The 19,328-nt window shown below is 43.9% G+C and overlaps 1 protein-coding gene across 1 annotated transcript in view; it reads left to right on the forward strand.

Annotated features, from left to right (window-relative positions):
• Positions 1 to 1,023: 1,023 nt before the first annotated feature.
• Positions 1,024 to 19,328, forward strand: part of SMYD5 (SMYD family member 5) — a 43,570-nt gene continuing 25,265 nt past the window's right edge. The window contains exons 1-7 of the mRNA XM_077463180.1: positions 1,024 to 1,174; positions 8,263 to 8,371; positions 8,976 to 9,115; positions 14,437 to 14,558; positions 16,614 to 16,683; positions 18,414 to 18,518; positions 19,179 to 19,241. Coding sequence (XP_077319306.1) covers positions 1,082 to 1,174; positions 8,263 to 8,371; positions 8,976 to 9,115; positions 14,437 to 14,558; positions 16,614 to 16,683; positions 18,414 to 18,518; positions 19,179 to 19,241 — 702 coding nt within the window. The 5' untranslated portion in view covers positions 1,024 to 1,081. The remainder of the gene's footprint in view (positions 1,175 to 8,262; positions 8,372 to 8,975; positions 9,116 to 14,436; positions 14,559 to 16,613; positions 16,684 to 18,413; positions 18,519 to 19,178; positions 19,242 to 19,328) is intronic.

The following is a 19,328-nucleotide window of genomic DNA, read 5'->3' on the forward strand; positions in this document are numbered from 1 at the left end:
ACATTAATAATAATAATAATAATAATAATAATAATTATTATTTATTTTGTGTTAGGATGTTTAGTTATTTATTATTATTTTATTTTTGTTAAGGGGTAAGGATTAAAGTTAAGGGTTAATTACTTATTTATTGTTACTTAGTAATAATATATTGATTTTTTTTTAAATTTATGCTTTTTTTTTGTGTATTTATTTTACATTTATTCATTTATTATTATTCATATAATAATAAATAAAATAAAAATAAATAAAATAATAATAAATAACCCCAACTCCTAACCCTAAATTAAACTGAGCTCGAACCCTAACAAAAAAACATTATAATAAATGAATAATAATAATAAAAGAAGAAATAAAAGCTAATGGAAAAAGCTAAAGAAAAAGCTGAAATACTTAGCAACAAACGATGCAACAGATAACAGTTTTTCTCTATTGGCTAATACAAAAAAACAGCCAAAGCCCAAAAAAGCTGCATAGAAACGTTCAAGTCGAGTAATAAAAAAAAAAGTTGTGATTGCAGCCTGACATATCATTGGTGCAGCATTGGGGGGGGATCAGCACAGAATGAACAGACAGTATGCTACGTACGGCGTGCGGACGCACAGGGGGAGGGGCGTGGCTACAGGACAACAGAGGGCGCGGCCAGCCTTGAGCTGCTGGGGGGAGAAGGTGGGTAAAACACGCTGAGAGGGGGCGTGGCCAGAAACAAACTAGACGCAGACGATGTGTGCATAAAGAACATAGGGCGTGGCTAGTCGCTGTCTGGTGGGCATGGAGCGGTCGCTAGAACACTGAGGAGGGGCGTTGGCCGGGAAGGAGAGGGGCGGACTTTGGGCGGGGCGGAATAAGCAGTAAAAGACAATGGCCGGAGGCGTGGCCAGCACTTGGCTGGGCAGCCGCCCCGAGCAGTGGGCGGCAGGAACGTGGCGTGGGCGTGGTCAGCAGCGAACTTGACAGCAGAACGGGCGAGCAGTGGGGCGGGGCGGGGGAGTGGCCAGCAGCGTGATAGCAGCAGTTGGCGGGGGGAGGAGCGCGGTGACCAGTTGCGGTTTCTGAAGGCCCAGGCTCCTCCCTTCCCATCATGGCGGCCTCCATGGCTGACATGTTCTGGCGGTGTGCGGTGCCGAAGGCGGCCCAGCGGACGGTGGAGGTCCGGCATATCGGCAGCGGGAAGGTAAGGAGGAGGGGGATGGTAGTTCTTTGTCTCCGAGCCGCGCTGATCTGTTATATAGGAGGGGATCCTCTATCGTTGTAGATGATGAAATATAACACTGTCTGTGTGTCCTTCTGCCCAATCAGGGTGCTGGGTTTGGAGGGTGTGAGGGTCCATTTTCATAGTGTGGCTCTTGCATTCAGAAAATCCTGTGGTGGCTTGCCCTGATTGGCTGCCTCGTGTCCGGTGGCAACGGATTCCACGCCCAATCGCGATGTCCGACGAAAGATTGGAAGCGGGCGCAGCAACTTTCGTTGTGCTGGAATGTTTCGTCCGTTTTAATTGGCCGCTCGATGCGCAAGGGATTGTATATACGTGGCGGCGCAATAAGGTGTGATTCTCGGCTCCCTATTGGTTCAGCCGACACCATCGCACTGCGCTGACGACCATATTAGGTCGATAATGTCACAAAGCGGTCCCCGCCCCCTTTTCTAATCTCCTAGCTGCAGCTGATTGGACCAGGAATTATCCGGGTTTCCACCCCAAATGCCAATTCCAAAGAAAGGCAAGCGCGTCTCTGAACGTGTTTCGGGGGAAAGTGAACCCCCCCCTTCATCAAGTAATGTGACAACAGGAAGAACAATGGCAGCCAACATGTTTCGCGTCCCATAGATCCCCCTTCATCAAGTAACGTAACAGGACAATGGCAGCCAACGTGTTTCCCATCCCATAGATCCCTCTTCATCAAGTAACGTAACAGGACAATGGCAGCCAACGTGTTTCCCACCCCATAGATCCCCCTTCATCAAGTAACGTAACAGGACAATGGCAGCCAACGTGTTTCTAATCCCGTAGATCTTCATCATGTAAAGTGACAACAGGAAGAACAATGGCAGCCAATGTGTTCCGGGTCCCATGAATTCCCCTTGATCAAGTAACGTGACAACAGGAAGAACAATGGCAGCCAACATGTTTCGCGTCCCATAGATCCCCCTTCATCAAGTAACGTAACAGGAGAATGGCAGCCGATGTGTTTCCCATCCCATAGATCCCTCTTCATCAAGTAACGTAACAGGACAATGGCAGCCAACGTGTTTCCCATCCCATAGATCCCCTTCTTCATGTAAAGTCACAACAGGAAGAACAATGGCAGCCAATGTGTACCGGGTCCCATGAATTCCCCTTGATCAAGTAACGTGACAACAGGAAGAACAATGGCAGCCAACATGTTTCGCGTCCCATAGATCCCCCTTCATCAAGTAACGTAACAGGACAATGGCAGCCAACGTGTTTCCCATCCCATAGATCCCCCTTCGTCAAGTAACGTAACAGGACAATGGCAGCCAACGTGTTTCCCATCCCATAGATCCCCTTCATCATGTAAAGTGACAACAGGAAGAACAATGGCAGCCAATGTGTTCCGAGTCCCATGAATTCCTCCTTAATCAAGTAACGTGACAACAGGAAGAACAATGGCAGCCAACATGTTTCGCGTCCCATAGATCCCCCTTCATCAAGTAACGTAACAGGACAATGGCAGCCAACGTGTTTCCCATCCCATAGACCCCCTACATCATGTAAAGTGACAACAGGAAGAACAATGGAAGCCAACGTGTTTCATATCCCATGGATCCCCCTTCTTCAAGTAATATGACAACAGAACAATGGCAGCCAACGTGTTTCGCATCCCATGGACCCCCCCCTTCATCAAGTAACGTAACAGGCTGAGCAATGGCAGCCAACATGTTTCTATGTGAGCTCCCCCCCCCCCCCCCCGCCCAACTTTGTGTGCTTGAAGCCAAATTCATCTGCTACCGCTACCATCTTTTGGTTGACTGAAGTAAGATCCCAGTCGATGAAACACAAGCTCATTCCTATTAGTCGGCTGTATTGGGAATAAGTGTCAAATCGGTGACACGAGTGCCAAAAGATCAACTCAAATATCCATAATCCTTTATTGGCAACAGGAAGAACAATGGCAGCTAACGTGTTTCGCGTGCCAATGGATTCTCCTTCATCAGGGCTTAGGGTTCCTAATTAAGTGTTTATAAAATGGACTCTGAAGCACCCTCTTGAAGGAAATTTCTCTTTTCCTGGTGATGGAGATTCCAGTTCTGGATTTATAGACTTTTGAAGTATCTGCTCTTCGATTTTTATGTGGACCTCTCACTTTGACTCTATCGGGTCCCCCTCACTTTGTGCGCTTGAGGAGCCAAATTCATCTAGTTCCACCACCATCGTTTGGCTGACCATAGTATAATTAGAGTCAATAACATCAGTGACCTAATATGGTCTTAGTGGCCACCAAATTGACCCACTATGACCATATTAGGTCACCTATTTTCGGGGTCATCCCAGCCCCTAACCTTAGTTGTGAGGCAGGGAATTCCCCATCAGCTCATTGGACCAGGAATCACCATTGGCTCTTAACTTCCGAACCTATCACAGTCCCAAACAAAGACAAACTCATCGATTAGTAGTCGGCTGTGTTGGAGGAAAGTGTATAATCAATGAATAGAGTCCTAAATGATCATCTCCAATATCAATAAAGGATTATTGACAACGGGAAGAACAATATGTGCCAATAGATTCCCCCTTCATCGGGGGGCTTAGACTTCCTATCCGTCTTCCTTAAATGGACCTCCTAAAGGGTCATCTTTCTGACTTTCCTGGTGAGATGGACTTTTGAGATGGGTTTTTTTTTTGTTTTTTTGGCGCTCTATTCTTTGATTTGATGTGGACCTCTCAGTTCAGGTGGCTCCCTACTCTGTGAGGATACAACGTCGTGCGCTCAAGCAGCCACAGTCCTAATAGATTTCGACACCATCTTTTGGTTGACAGCAATAAGATTCAGATCCATAATGTTGATTCACTGTGGCCTCAGCATTGATCCTCTTAGGCCATATTTGGGCGATGATTTCAGGAGCATCCCCGCCCCTTTCTTGTGTCAGCTGTGAGGCAGAAAATCGGACCACACACACACACACACACACACACTCACACACGCTCTGCATGGTTTCAGAATCAAACTCCATTCCAAACAAAACAAGGTCCTCCCTAATATTGGAGGGAAGTGCAAAACTGAGTACAGGGCCAAATGACTCATAGTAGGTGAGGTCGAAAAAAAGACTCAAGTCCAACCTATGTGATTATATAAAATCTCAAAAGTTCATAATCCTTTTATTGCTAGCACTGTGACAACAAGAACAATGTAGCCAATATGCTTCAGGTGCCAACTGATCCCCTTCATCAGAGCTTAGCCTTCAGATCTGATTTTGAAGGGACTTCGAAGAACCTCCTAAGGGGCATTCTGCCTCTTTCCTTGTGATGGAGATCCCAGATGGACTTTTGAGGTCCTCATTTGGCGCTCTATTCTTTGACTCTCAGTTCAGGTGGCTCCCTATTTTTCTGGCACATCACTTTCTTTGTGAGCTCAAGCAGCCACAGTCATGTTGTTTGACTACAATTTTTTTTTTTTTGGTTGCCAGACTAAGATCCAGATCAGTGACTTTGATTCACTATAGCCTCTGCATTGACCCACTATGACCATGTGTCCATATTCAGTCAACAATTTCAGGAGCATCCATGCCCCTTTCTAACATCGGCTGTGAGGCAGGAAATCTCTATATATATATATATATATATATATATATATATATATATATATATATATATATATATATATATATATATATATATATATATATATATATATATATATATATATATATATATATATATATATATATATATATATATATATATATATATATTACACACACACTCCACAGCTTTTTGGACCAGGAATGACAGTTGCCTTCCGGGATTGGCCATGAACCCATTTTCATACATAAACAAACCCATCCCTGGTAGTCGGCCACATTTTGAAGGGAAGTATAAAATCAAAGAATAGAGAACCCAACGATCATCTCAGAAGCCCCATAATACTTTGCTGTTGATAACAATGTGACAACAGGAAGAACAGTGTTGGCCAACATGTTTTGGGGGGTCAAGAGATTTCCCCTCATCTGGGTTTAGGCTTAATATCAAGTTTTCTTAAATGGCCTCCTCAAGAACCTCCATAAAGGGCAGTCTGTATCACTTTACTCGTAGTGGAGATCCTAGATCTGGTCTTGGGAACTTTTGGGATGATTGTTTGGTTCTCCAGTCTTTGCTTTCATGCGGACCTCTCAATTTAGGTGGCCCTTACTCTGTGGGGTGCTCAAGCAACAAAGTTTATCTAGTTAAACTACCATCTTTTACCTGACGGGGGGTGTAAGATCCGAGTCGGTGACATTAAACTAACATGGCCATATTACGTTAACAATTTCACAAGCATCTCCACCTCTTTGTCCTCCTGTAGGGAGGGGAATTTCCAACTCGTAGCCCATAGACCATTAATGATTTCTGGGTTCAAACTCCCAACACAATTCCAAATACAAGCTGGTCCCTAATATTGGAGGTGTAGTGCAAGTAAGTTTGTAAAGTAAAAGAATACATAGCTAGGTTGAATAAAGACACCACTCCATCCAGTTCAACCTGAGTGAGTGTCTACAATTGTCCCTATCCCTTTTCTTTGTAAACTCACATCGGCCCCTACCCCTAAGGAGCTCACAATCCAAGGTTCCCATTCATATACTAGGGCCAATTTTGGACAGAAACCAATTAACCTACCTGCATGTCTTTGGAGTGTGGGAGGAAACCGGAGTACCCGGAGGAAGCACATGCAGGCACAGGGAGAACATGCAAACTCCAGGCAGGTAGTGTCATGGTGCGGATACGAACCAGCGACCTTTTTTACTGCTAGGCGAGAGTGCTAACCACTACACCACTGTGCTGCCCCAATAGAGTGCAGTAGGATCATCTCAAAAGTTCACAATCCATGGAGAACCTCCCAAAGGACAGTCTCTCTTGCTTTATTTGTAGTGGAGATTCCAATACCAGAAGTATGGACTTTTCAGATGATTGGCTTTGTGTTCCTTAATTTTACATGATTTCTGGTGGCTTCTGTGGACTACCTCCCACCTTGTGTGTACAGCAGCTAAAGTCATCTAGTTTTTCATTACCGTCTGTTGGCTAACACGAGTAAGATCCTTGTTGATGACACTGACTAGAGCTGCACTATTACTCTTTAATTGATTGTGATCTTGATTGGACTCCCCCCCCCCCCCCCCCCCTCCATGACCTTAATCCAACATTTGCACAATTATTGTAAAAAGTGCAGAGCAGTTTCACCTGCTTGCAGCTGTCAAAAAAAAAAAAAAAAAAAAAAAAAAAAAAGCAGCAGGCAATGTTTATTAACAACATTGCTCAGGGTTGATAGAGGAAGATGGAAGAAACATTTGTATCCTTCTGTTTAATCATTTACAGATCAAAGGGATGAACTTCGGTCTGCAAATGAAGTTGGTTTAAAGTAACCATGTCAAGTGTTTTGTTAAACTGTTCCTTTGTGTAAATCCCCCTTAAATGAGCTTTAAACCCTCAGGGTTTTTCAAACGCCTGTGCTGCAGCTTAAGCCCCCCCCCCCCCCCCCCCATTTTTCTTACCTGAACCTGATCGTTCCAAAGACCAGTACGAGCCCCGGAGCTCCACTTGCTGTCTCGGGTCTTCATTGGATAGATTGATAGCCGCAGGAGCCATTGGCTCCCAGTGACATGGGAGTCGGGGGGGGTTGGGGCCGAGACATGCTGTCTGTGTCAATGGACGCAGCAGCAGGACTCGGGAAGTGCACCTGCACGAGTGCCCCTGTGGAATGCGGGTCTCCGTGGGGGCACCCGATGAGGAGGAGCCAGAAGCTCTGCCGAGGGACCCCAGATAAGGAGGGTCGGGGCTGCTCTGTGTAAAACCCTTGTTTTGCACAGAGCGGTAAGTGAAGGCATGTTTAATTAAAAAAATGTAATTTAGCAGGATAATAAAAAATAAAAATAAAAAATGGTGAAGTAGTATAAGGCTGATTAGAATAATTGTAAAGGCTCGTTGTTATGAAAAAATAAAAATAAAAAAATGTAGCAGGATAATAATAAAAATAAAATGGTGAAGTAGTATAAGGAGTTGATAATGCTGATTAGAATAATTGTAAAGGCTCATTATTTAATCAGCATTATTAACTCCTTATACTACACCATATTTATTATTATTATTATTTTTATTATTTCCCTGCTAATTTTTATTTAATTTATTTATTCATTTTTTTAATATTTCAATAGGTTTTCTATTTAAAAAAAAAAAAAAAAAAAAAATCTTTAAAATTTCTTCAGAATCGTGATCTTTATTCTAAGCAAAAAAAATTGTGATTCTAATTTTTTCCCAGAATCGTGCAGCTTTAACACTGACCCACTACTATGGCTATGTAGCTGTGCTGGGTCAAATATTTTGCAAACATACCTGCTCCCCTTCTTCCCCTTTTTTTTTTTTTTTTTTTTTTTTTAATAACGTCAGCCACAGCTCACAGTTACTATGTAACTATTTAACTATGTAGCTCATTGGACCAGTAATGATTAGCTGGCTTCTGGGATCAGACCCAAACCCATTTCTGAACAAACGCAAACTCATCTATAGTAGTCGGCCATATTGGAGGTAGGTGTAAAGGAATAGAACGCCAAACCATGTTAGTGGTTGTAAAGGGATTAAAAAAATAAACAAATGTCATCTGTACTTGGCTGCTCTGAGCAATAGAATTGCACAGAGCAGCCCTGATCCTCCTCTTCCCAGGTCCCCCGTCCCAATAGGAGGCCGATTCTCATAGGGGCCCTTGTTCAGGCTCGCTCCCGAGGCCCTGCAGCTGCATCTGTTGACGCAGACAGCAGGACTCAGCTCTGCCAGCTCATCGCTGGAGTTGATTGGCTGTGGCGGGAGCCAATGGCCAATGTTAGTGGCCACTTAGAAGAACGGTGGCAGCCAACATGTTTCAGGGCTTAGACTTCATAACAGATTATTATTATTTTTTTTTTTTCTATAAATGTACGGTATAGAGCCTTCTGAAGGGCAATCTGTCTCACTTTACTGGTAATGGGGGGTCCCGTTTCCAGATTATGGATAAACTCCATGTAAATGAGTCCTTGGATGGAATTTTGAGATTACATCAACATGTTGACCTTGTCTCCACACAGGGGAAGGGGCTGTTTGCCACTCGCACTATCCGGAAAGGAGAGACCATCTTTCAGGAGAGGCCTCTGGTGTCTTCCCAGTTCCAGTGGAACGCCTTGTACCGATACAGAGGTGAGACTGACCGGCGGGACCATCGGTATGGAGAGTTAACAATGTAATCTTGTACTGCCGTTATTTATATATTAAAAAAAAAAATTATAAATGTGTATATATAATATGTTGTGTTTTTTTTTATATATATAATCTATCTCAAAAAAATATATTAATCAAATTTTATTTATTAATAATAAATTTATATATTATATTATAGCAGAGAACCTAGGGAATACAATGGCGATTGTTACAATATCTTGTGTCACACTGTATTTGCACAGTGGTCTTTTAAACGCAATTTTTTTTTTGGGGGGGGGGGGAAATACACATCAATGAATTAAAAAAAACTAAACAGTAAGGTTATCCCAATTTTTTTTTTTTTTTTTTTTTTTCTGATGATGTTACGCCGTGAGAATCGTGAGAGCCTCATTATCTATCTTCTAAGCAAAAAAAGTTGCGATTTCAAATTTTTTGCGAGAATCGTGCAGCTCTAACAGTGTGTCTCCACTATCCCAACTCCTCACTGATTCTACTACTGTTCATGGAAATATATCATTTATTTCATTTTGTGAACCTGAACCCCAGTAATCCCCGGCTTCACTTTGATTTGGTGGTTTTGCAGCCTGCGACCATTGCCTGCGATCCTTGGAGACAGCTGTGGAAAACGCCAAGAGACTGTCTGGAAACGCTCACGTCAACCTTCCGTACCCCGAGCTTTGTACCATTCAGAACGGCCTCCACCAGCAGTGTCCGGATTGCCAGGTGAGAACGAGGGGGAGCTCTGTACAGAGGGTGTGATCTTTCTTTCTTCTCCTGTGCAAATTGGGAAAAATGTATTATTATCATTTATAATTTTTTTTTTCAGCTAAAAGCAGCACATAATACACACATTACCATTTGTGAGACGCGGACACGCTGAGACGCGGACACGCTGAGACGCTGAGACGCGCGCACACGCAGAGACGCGCACACACACTGACACGCAGAGACGCGCACACACACTGACACACAGAGACGCGCACACACACTGACACGCAGAGACGCGCACACACACTGACACGCAGAGACGCGCACACACACTGACACGCAGAGACGCGCACACACACTGACACGCACTGACGCGCACACACACTGACACGCACTGACGCGCACACACACTGACACGCACTGACGCGCACACACACTGACACGCACTGACACGCACACACACTGACACGCACTGACACGCACACACACTGACACACACTGACACGCACAGACGTGCACACGCACAGACGTGCACACACACTGACACGCACTGACACGCACAGACGTGCACACACACTGACACGCACTGACACGCACAGACGTGCACACACACTGACACGCACTGACACGCACAGACGTGCACACACACTGACACGCACTGACACGCACAGACGTGCACACACACTGACACGCACTGACACGCACAGACGTGCACACACACTGACACGCACTGACACGCACAGACGTGCACACACACTGACACGCACAGACGTGCACACACACTGACACGCACAGACGCGCACAGACGTGCACGCGCACTGACGCGCACAGACGTGCACGCGCACTGACGCGCACAGACGTGCACGCGCACAGACGTGCACGCGCACTGACGCGCACAGACGTGCACGCGCACAGACGTGCACACGCACTGACGCGCACAGACGTGCACGCGCACAGACGTGCACGCGCACAGACGTGCACACGCACTGACGCGCACAGACGTGCACACGCACTGACGCGCACAGACGTGCACACGCACTGACGCGCACAGACGTGCACACGCACTGACGCGCACAGACGTGCACACGCACTGACGCGCACAGACGTGCACACACACTGACGCGCACAGACGTGCACACGCACTGACGCGCACAGACGTGCACACACACTGACGCACACAGACGTGCACACACACTGACGCACACAGACGTGCACACACACTGACGCACACAGACGTGCACACACACTGACGCACACAGACGTGCACACACACAGGGGGACGGAGAGACAGGGAGACACACACACACTTAACCCCTAGATTAATTACCCTTCCTAGTCCCACTGCAAGTCACTGATTGTCGCCATTACTAGTATTAAAAAAAAAAAAAAAAAATTCCAATAGCTATCCCATAGTTTGTAGACACTGTAACTTTTGCACAAACCAATCAATATACAGGGGGGTAAAATGATTTGATTCCCCTGCAAATTTTGTAAGTTTGCTTACTTGTAAAGAAATGAAGGGTCTATAATTGTTATCATAGGTGTATTTTAAATGATGGAGATGGAATATCAACCAAAAATTCAAAAAAAAAAAAACAGGATACAAATGTTGTAAATTGAGTTGTAGTTCGGTGAGTAAAATAATTATTTGGTCCCCAAGCAAAACATGACTTAGTACTTGGTGGAGAAATCCTTGTTGGCAATCACAGAGGTCAGACGTTTCTTGTAGTTGGTGATCGGGTTTGCACACCTCTCAGGAGGGATTTTGGTCGACTCCTCTTTACAGATCTTCTCTAAATCCTTAAGGTTTCTTGGCTGTCGCTTGATAACTCGAAGTTTCAGTTCCCTCCATACATTTTCTACAGGATTAAGGTCTGGAGACTGGCTAGGCCACTCCATGACCTAAATGTGCTTCTTCTTAAGCCACTCCTTTTGTTGCCTTGGTGGTATGTTTTGGGTCATTGTCATGCTGGAAGACCCATCCATGACCTATCTTCAGTGTTCTGGCTGAAGGTAGAAGGTTCTCATCCAAGATTTTACAAAACGGGGCCCCATCCATTGGCCCCTCAATGTGGCAATCGGCCTGTACCTTAAGCAGAGAAACAGCCCCAAAGCATCATGTTTCCACCTTCGTGCTGGACTGTAGGATTGATGTTCTTCGGGTTATAGTCAGCATTTTTCTTCCTCCAAGCATGAGTTGAGTTAAGGCCAAAGAGCTCCATTTTGGTCTCATCTGACCACAGCACCTTCTTCTCCCAATCGTTCTCTGAATCATTTAGATGTTCATTGGCAAACTTCAGAAGGGCCTGTACATGTTCCTTCTTGAGGAGGGGGGCGTGCAGGACTTCAATCCATGGAGGTGTATTGTGTTACCAATGGTTGGTTTGGTGACTGTGGACCCAACTGCCTTGAGATCATTCACAAGCTCCTCCTGTGTAGTTCTGGGCTGATCTCTCACTTTTCTCATGATCATCCTCACCGCATGAGGAGAAATCTTGCATGGAGCTCAGACTGATGGCGATTGATGGTTACTTTGTATTTCTTCCTTTTGTGAATAATCGCTCCAACAGTTGTCTCCTCCTCACCAAGTTTCTTGCTGATGGTCTTGTAGCCCATCCCAGCCTTGTGTAGGGCTACAATCTTGTCCTTGATGTTCTTCGACAGCTCTTTGGTCTTGCCCATGATGGTGAGGTTTGAATGGAAGAAAGATTCCTTGGACAGATGTCTTTTATACACATAACGAGTTGTCCTTGGAGGACCTTCTTACATTGATCGGACAAATCTGTGTACCACATGAGCACCTACTGTAGCCAGGCTGAGGGAGCCGGAATTATTGTTGGTTGGGGATCAAATACTTATTTTACTCACTGAACTGCAACTCCATTTATAACATTTGTATTGTGTGATTTGTTTTTTATTTATTTTTCCTGGATTTTTGATTGATATTCTGTCTCTATCATATAAAATACACCTATAATAATAATAATAATAATAATAATTAAAAAAAAAATGATAGACCCTTCATTTCTTTGTAAGTGGGCCAATTTATAAAGTGAAGGTAGTGCTGCGCTAGGAACCTAAATATTGTGTGTAATAATAAAGTGCAAAGGTGCTCAATGAAAGATATGGTTGAAAGAGGTAATGTTCAAAGGTCGATTTTATATCCGGTCCTCGGCAGTATAAAAAACGCATCGTATGCCCTGCGATTTCTTTCAGATAAAACAATAAAAGTGTATCAGTAAGACAATAAAAGTATATCAAACACTCCAAATGGTTCTTCGTAGAACAGTGATAGGAATTATATCCATATGCTGTGCACATGAAGTGACACACACAGAGCAAGGCTTGGGAGCGAGTATGCACAAGTGCTCCCATAGTAAACGGCTTGCTATGGGAATACTCAGCAGGGGGGGAGGAGCCAGGAGCAGCAGCAGCGGGGACCCCAGATGAGGAGGATCAGGACTGCTTTGTGCAAAACCATTACACAGCAAGTAAGTATGATATGCATACAGACGCACACTCTCACACACCGGCCACTTTATTCGGTACACCTGGTGCTTGGTAACACAAATTGCTAATAAGCCAATCACATGGCAGCAACTTGATGCATTTAGGCTTCTAGACGTGGTGGAGACGACTTGCTGAAGTTCAAACTGAGCATCAGAATGGTGAAGAAAGGGGATTTTAAGTGACTTTGAAGGCAACATGGTTGTTGGTGGCAGACGGGCTGGTCTGAGTATTTCAAAAACTGCTGATCTACTGGGATTTTCACGCACAACCATCTCTCGGGTTTACAGAGAATGAGGGGAGGAAAAAGAGAATTTCCAGTGAGCGGCAGTTGTGTGGAGGAAAATGCCCTTGTTGAGGTCAGAGGAGAACAGGGCAGACTGGTTCCAGATGATAGAAAGGCAACAGTAATGCAAATATCCACTCCTTACATCCAAGGTAGGCAGAATACCATCTCTGAATGCACAACACATCCAACCTCCCGGGAGCCACTCCTAAGAACAGGAAATTGAGGCTACAATTTGCACAGGATCACCAAAATTTGGACAATAGAAGATTGGAAAAACGTTGCCGGGTCTGATGAGTCTCGGATTTAGAAGCGACATTCAGATGGCGGGAATTTGGTGTAAACAACATGAAAGGATGGATCCATCCTGCCTTGTATCACCGGGTCAGGCTGGTGGGGGTGTAATGGTGTGGGGGAGATATTTTTTCTTAGCACACTTTGGGCCACTTAGTACCAATTGTGCATTGTTTAGACACCACGGCCTACCTGAGTATTGTTGCTGACCATGTCTATCCCTCTATGACTACAGTGTCCCCATCTTCTGATGGCTCCTTCCAGCAGGATAATGCACCATGTCACAAACCTCCAGTCTCGCTTCTGCACCAAAAAAGCACCTCCCTGCTAAAATGCATTGAAAACGCATCAATAATGCACATGTTATGTTTTTTGAGTCGCGTGACCTATGAAAAACGCACTATAACGCACAGTAAAATGGCGGCAAAATAGTTTGCATTTTTGGCAGTTTTATTTTAAATTTAAATTTTTATTAATTTTTTGTTTCCCCGCTATATGCAAAATGCAGATAAAACCAGTTTTGGGCCATCTCTAGTGACGGGTACATCTCACTGAGAGGTCCGGGGTCTATTAGATCTCTTCCCCTGGCCTTTTTAAAAGCCCAAATCCAAGATCGGTTTAATTCCCGATGTTTTCACAGGCCGGTAATGGCCTGTTTTTTACCAAAACCAGAAGTGACAAAATACTCATCGCTTCCCGGTATCTTAGACCATAGAGAGGATTGGGGACCTTGTGGTCCTCAATCCTCTCTATGGTCAACCGTGCCGGGTTACCCTGGTGGGGATGGGAGAGCCCTGGGAAGGCATCAGAAATGGCCTCTCCGCCACCTGTAAAAGCGATCCAGTGGTTTAGCTGCTAGGATCGCATTTACATGAGAGAGAGAGAAAAAAAAAAATTGTTGACCCCCCCCCCCCCCCCAAGAAAAGACAACAGGATGATATCTGGTAGCGGCAGGCATCATCCCAGTCTAAGCACCGCAACCTTTCAACGTATGGGTAGGTCACGGAGTCTGAAGCAGTGAACATCTAATATTTTTCCATTTCCGGATACTCTGAGCTCTTGTTTTTTATACTTTTTTTTTTTTTTTTTTCTAGCTTTACTGTGGTTTTAGTTTGTTTTGATTGGTAGGGAGAAGTAAGTTGGTCCTTTGTTTTTCAGGTAGGTGAGCCCAGCAAAGCTCTGCCTTGTGTTTGGTTGCTGTGGATGGACATGGAGATATTGGAATGATCCTGTTTTGTGTGTTGATCAGGTTTCATACTGCAGTGCGGAATGTCTGAAGGCAGCCAGAGATCAGTATCACCAGGTCCTGTGTCTGGGATCCGCCAGGGACAACCCGGCTCACCCACTCAACAAGCTGGAGGAAGCCTGGAGGTAAGTGATTAAAAGACAGAGAACTGACCTCCTGTCCCCTCAGCAGATAAGAGGGACAATGTGACGTTTTTGGGAAATGCTCTTTAACCTCCTAGCAGCCAATGACTTCAGCTAAGTGAGGATCCTGCGCAGCAGAATGGCGGGCTGACGGTCTGGCCTGGGCTGTCATCTGGTCTTGATCTGGTCCATTACGTAGTGAAGGCTGGTCTAGGGGTATGGTATGGGGAAGGTGGTCTAGGGGTATGGTATGGTATGGGGAAGGTGGTCTAGGGGTATGGTATGGTATGGGGAAGGTGGTCTAGGGGTATGGTATGGGGAAGGTGGTCTAGGGGTATGGTATGGGGAAGGTGGTCTAGGGGTATGGTATGGGGAAGGTGGTCTAGGGGTATGGTATGGGGAAGGTGGTCTAGGGGTATGGTATGGGGAAGGTGGTCTAGGGGTATGGTATGGGGAAGGTGGTCTAGGGGTATGGTATGGGGAAGGTGGTCTAGCGGTATGGTATGGTATGGTATGGGGAAGGTGGTCTAGGGGTATGGTATGGTATGGGAAAGGTGGTCTAGGGGTGTGGTCTATGGGGAAGGTGGTCTAGGGGTATGGTATGGGGAAGGTGGTCTAGGGGGAAGGTGGTCTAGGGGTATGGTATGGGGAAGGTGGTCTAGGGGTATGGTATGGTATGGGGAAGGTGGTCTAGGGGTATGGTATGGTATGGTATGGGGAAGGTGGTCTAGGGGTATGGTATGGTATGGGGAAGGTGGTCTAGGGGTATGGTATGGTATGGGGAAGGTGGTCTAGGGGTATGGTATGGTATGGGGAAGGTGGTCTAGGGGTATGGTATGGTATGGGGAAGGTGGTCTAGGGGTATGGTATGGTATGGGGAAGGTGGTCTAGGGGTATGGTATGGGGAAGGTGGTCTAGGGGTATGGTATGGGGAAGGTGGTCTAGGGGTATGGTATGGGGAAGGTGGTCTAGGGGTATGGTATGGGGAGGTGTTCTAGGGATATGGGGAAGGTGGTCTAGGGGTATGGTATGGTATGGGGAAGGTGGTCTAGGGGTATGGTATGGGGGAGGTGGTCTAGGGGTATGGTATGGTATGGGGAGGTGTTCTAGGGATATGGGGAAGGTGGTCTAGGGGTATGGTATGGGGAAGGTGGTCTAGGGGTATGGTATGGTATGGGGAAGGTGGTCTAGGAGTATGGTATGGGGAAGGTGGTCTAGGAGTATGGTATGGGGAAGGTGGTCTAGGGGTATGGTATGGGGAAGGTGGTCTATGGGGAAGGTGGTCTAGGGGTATGGTATTGGGGAAGGTGGTCTATGGGGAAGGTGGTCTAGGGGTATGGTATGGGGAGGTGTTCTAGGGATATGGGGAAGGTGGTCTAGGGGTATGGTATGGGGAAGGTGGTCTAGGGGTATGGTATGGTATGGTATGGGGAAGGTGGTCTAGGGGTATGGTATGGTATGGGGAAGGTGGTCTAGGGGTATGGTATGGGGAAGGTGGTCTATGGGGAAGGTGGTCTAGGGGTATGGTATTGGGGAAGGTGGTCTATGGGGAAGGTGGTCTAGGGGTATGGTATGGGGAGGTGTTCTAGGGATATGGGGAAGGTGGTCTAGGGGTATGGTATAGTATGGTATGGGGAAGGTGGTCTAGGGGTATGGTATGGGGAGGTGTTCTAGGGATATGGGGAAGGTGGTCTAGGGGTATGGTATGGTATGGGGAAGGTGGTCTAGGGGTATGGTATGGGGGAGGTGGTCTAGGGGTATGGTAATTTTTTCAGGGGCATTTTTTTTTTCTTCCCTGATCTCTGCTCCTGCAAGCTTCTTTCCAGCTGTAAGACCAGCAGATGCAGCCTCTTCTCCTGTGCATTTCAAGGGCCACAATGTCCTCTGATGTGATAAAGTACAATTCAGGGCCCATAGGACATTTTGACTCCGTCAACAACAAAACTCCTTTTCCACTCTCCTGTGTTTTAGATTTCTTCTCTGAATAGTCTATTAACTGTACTGCCTTCTCACATATATTATTATATATTTATTTTTGTGTTCCATTCCTCCCCCCAGGAACATGCATTACCCTCCGGAGACGGCCAGCATCATGCTAATGGCCAGGATGGTGGCCACTGTTAAACAGGTATGCCCAGCCGTGTGGAATACGGATGTGCTGTTGGTTTGGAACTCTAACATACTACAGATCTTTCCCGACATAATCCCAGCCTCCTCTCTATGATGAGCGGAGTTTTCATTGTGGAATGTCGATTTTCAGCGATGAGAACGGCAGCCCCCGTTTTTTCATTGAGAGGCTCCTTGAGCTGCAGTCGATTGACCTCCCACCAGGAGGTGGCGGAGTTGTTCTTGGTCCACATGCTTCTACTGCATCCATCCCCCTCCCCTCCACAACAGCTACTATTTTTGGAGCAGAGACCTCAGCAGGGGGTGTATACACGCACCTCGGCTGTGATACTTCTGCTTCACAACACAGTTTTGTACCCTCCTGCTGCTTTTGGCATGTGGATACAGGTGGGGCTAAAACAACTAATCGATTCATCGATTATAAAATGAATTGATTACTATTTTCATAATCGATGAATCGGCCAGTAACATAACGGGGTTAAAAAAAAACAAAAATAAGCCCTTTTTTATAGTACAAAAAGGGCAAATAATCATTACTGTAAATATTACTTTTACAGTTCTACAGAAAAAAAATTAACCCCCTTACAGTAATGATTATTTGTTTTATTTTTTTTTTGTACTATAAAGGGCTTTTTTTTTTTTACTTTAATTATTTTTTTTTTTTTTTAAACCCCATTATGTTACTAAATGTCTTAGACCTGGTTCACCATCTATGTGTTTTATTTTTTATTTTATTTTTTGTGCTTTTTTGCAGAAACGCACTACAGTTCATTTACTGCGGATTTGGAAAGGGTCGGGGACTTTTTTATTTATTTATTTATTTTTTTAAAATGCAAGACGGTGCTTTTTTTGGTTCAATATACGTCAGTGGAGAAGCTGCAGAAAAGCATATAGTGCGTTTTTTTTTTTATTTTAATTTTTTTGTGTTTTACCAAAAATCTTTCTACATTCGCTGAATGAAAGAATGTTGTTAGAAATTTTCACTTGTTTTTGACATTCTGTTTTTAAAACTAATGTAATTTGTGAACGAAAACCACGTACGTTGTCTGAAAATTCCTTTCACCAAGAAGTTTTCTATTTCCAAATAATTTTCCCATCACTGTGGTTGTAAATGAACTTCAATTTGACCCCGCTAACGATTAGAAAATCGAATGAATGTTCTTAAATGACATAGTATATACAGTGTATATCTCCTCTAATAGTATATATCTCCTCTAATAGTATATACAGTGTATCTCTAATTCCTTCCAAAGGTGTTCTATTGGGTTGAGGACAGGCAAGTTCCACCAAATGATTTGGACCAGTGTGCAAATCGAGGTCCATAAAGACGTGGATGAGCAAGTTTGAGGTGGAGGAACTTGACTGGCCTGCAACTCAACCTGATAGAACACCTTTGGGATGAATTGGAGTGGAGCCTGTGAGCCAGGCCTTCTCATCCAACATCAGTGTCTGACCTCACAAATGCTCTTCTGGAAGAATGGTCAACCATTCCCATAGACACACTCCTAAACCTTGTGGACGGCCTTCCCAGAAGAGTTGAAGCCGTAGTAATAAAAAAAAAAAAAATATATATATATATATAATTATAAATGTATTTGTATTTTTTTTATAATCTATCCTAAAGAGACTTTATCTCAAAAATGTGCTTTGGTAATACTGACCGGTCATTACTGATTTATGGAAGATATGACTCCTAATGACAGCCCTCCTCTTCTTCTGGTCACTGTACAGGCGAAGGACAAGGACTGGTGGCTCCAACTTTTCACCCAGTTTTGCAGCAAAACAGCCAATGAAGAGGAGGAGATCGTCCACAAGCTCCTGGGTGACAAGTTTAAGGTAAGTGGGAATTCTGGTAGATGCTTTGCGTCCCTTTTTAATATTGTGAATGTGAATATATATATATATATATATATATATATATATATATATATATATATATATATATATATATATATATATATTTTTTTTTTTTATTTATTAATAATATTATCAAGAATTTTTTTATTTAAGAATTTATATATAATTTATTAATAAAAAAGTATATATTTTTTTGATATTATCAAAAAAAAAAAAAAAAAAAATATATATATATATATATATATATATATATATATATATATATATATATATATATATATATATATATATATATATATATATATATATATGTGTATGTGTATATATATATATATATATATATATATATATATATATATATATATATATATATATATATATATATATATATATATATATATATATATATATATATATATATATATATATTATAGTAAAAACACTAATATGAAAGAGTATTGATCTCTGCATTCCTCCTTTTCATGGTGTCAACTGAAATATATATATATATATATATATATATATAAAGAAAACCTTGGTTATCCATTGTGTGTAGTAAGAGGAAGGGGATGAGGACATACAGTATTTGCAGTGATAGTTCGTCCTGTAACTGATGGCGTCTCCTTTTTGCTCCCCCAGGGTCAGTTGGATCAGCTGCGACGTCTCTTCACAGAAGCCCTGCATGAGGAGCGAGTGAGCCGGGTAGGAGGAGAGGCTGAGTGTTCTCATACAGCAGTATAGACACCGATGTGTGTGTGTGTGTGTGTGTGTGTGTGTGTGTGTGTGTGT

The sequence above is a fragment of the Lithobates pipiens genome, unplaced genomic scaffold (assembly GCF_037356315.1).
Source record: "Lithobates pipiens isolate NorthernLeopardFrog02 unplaced genomic scaffold, aLitPip1_a1.2 Scaffold_3, whole genome shotgun sequence".
Classification (NCBI taxonomy): Eukaryota; Metazoa; Chordata; class Amphibia; order Anura; family Ranidae; genus Lithobates; species Lithobates pipiens.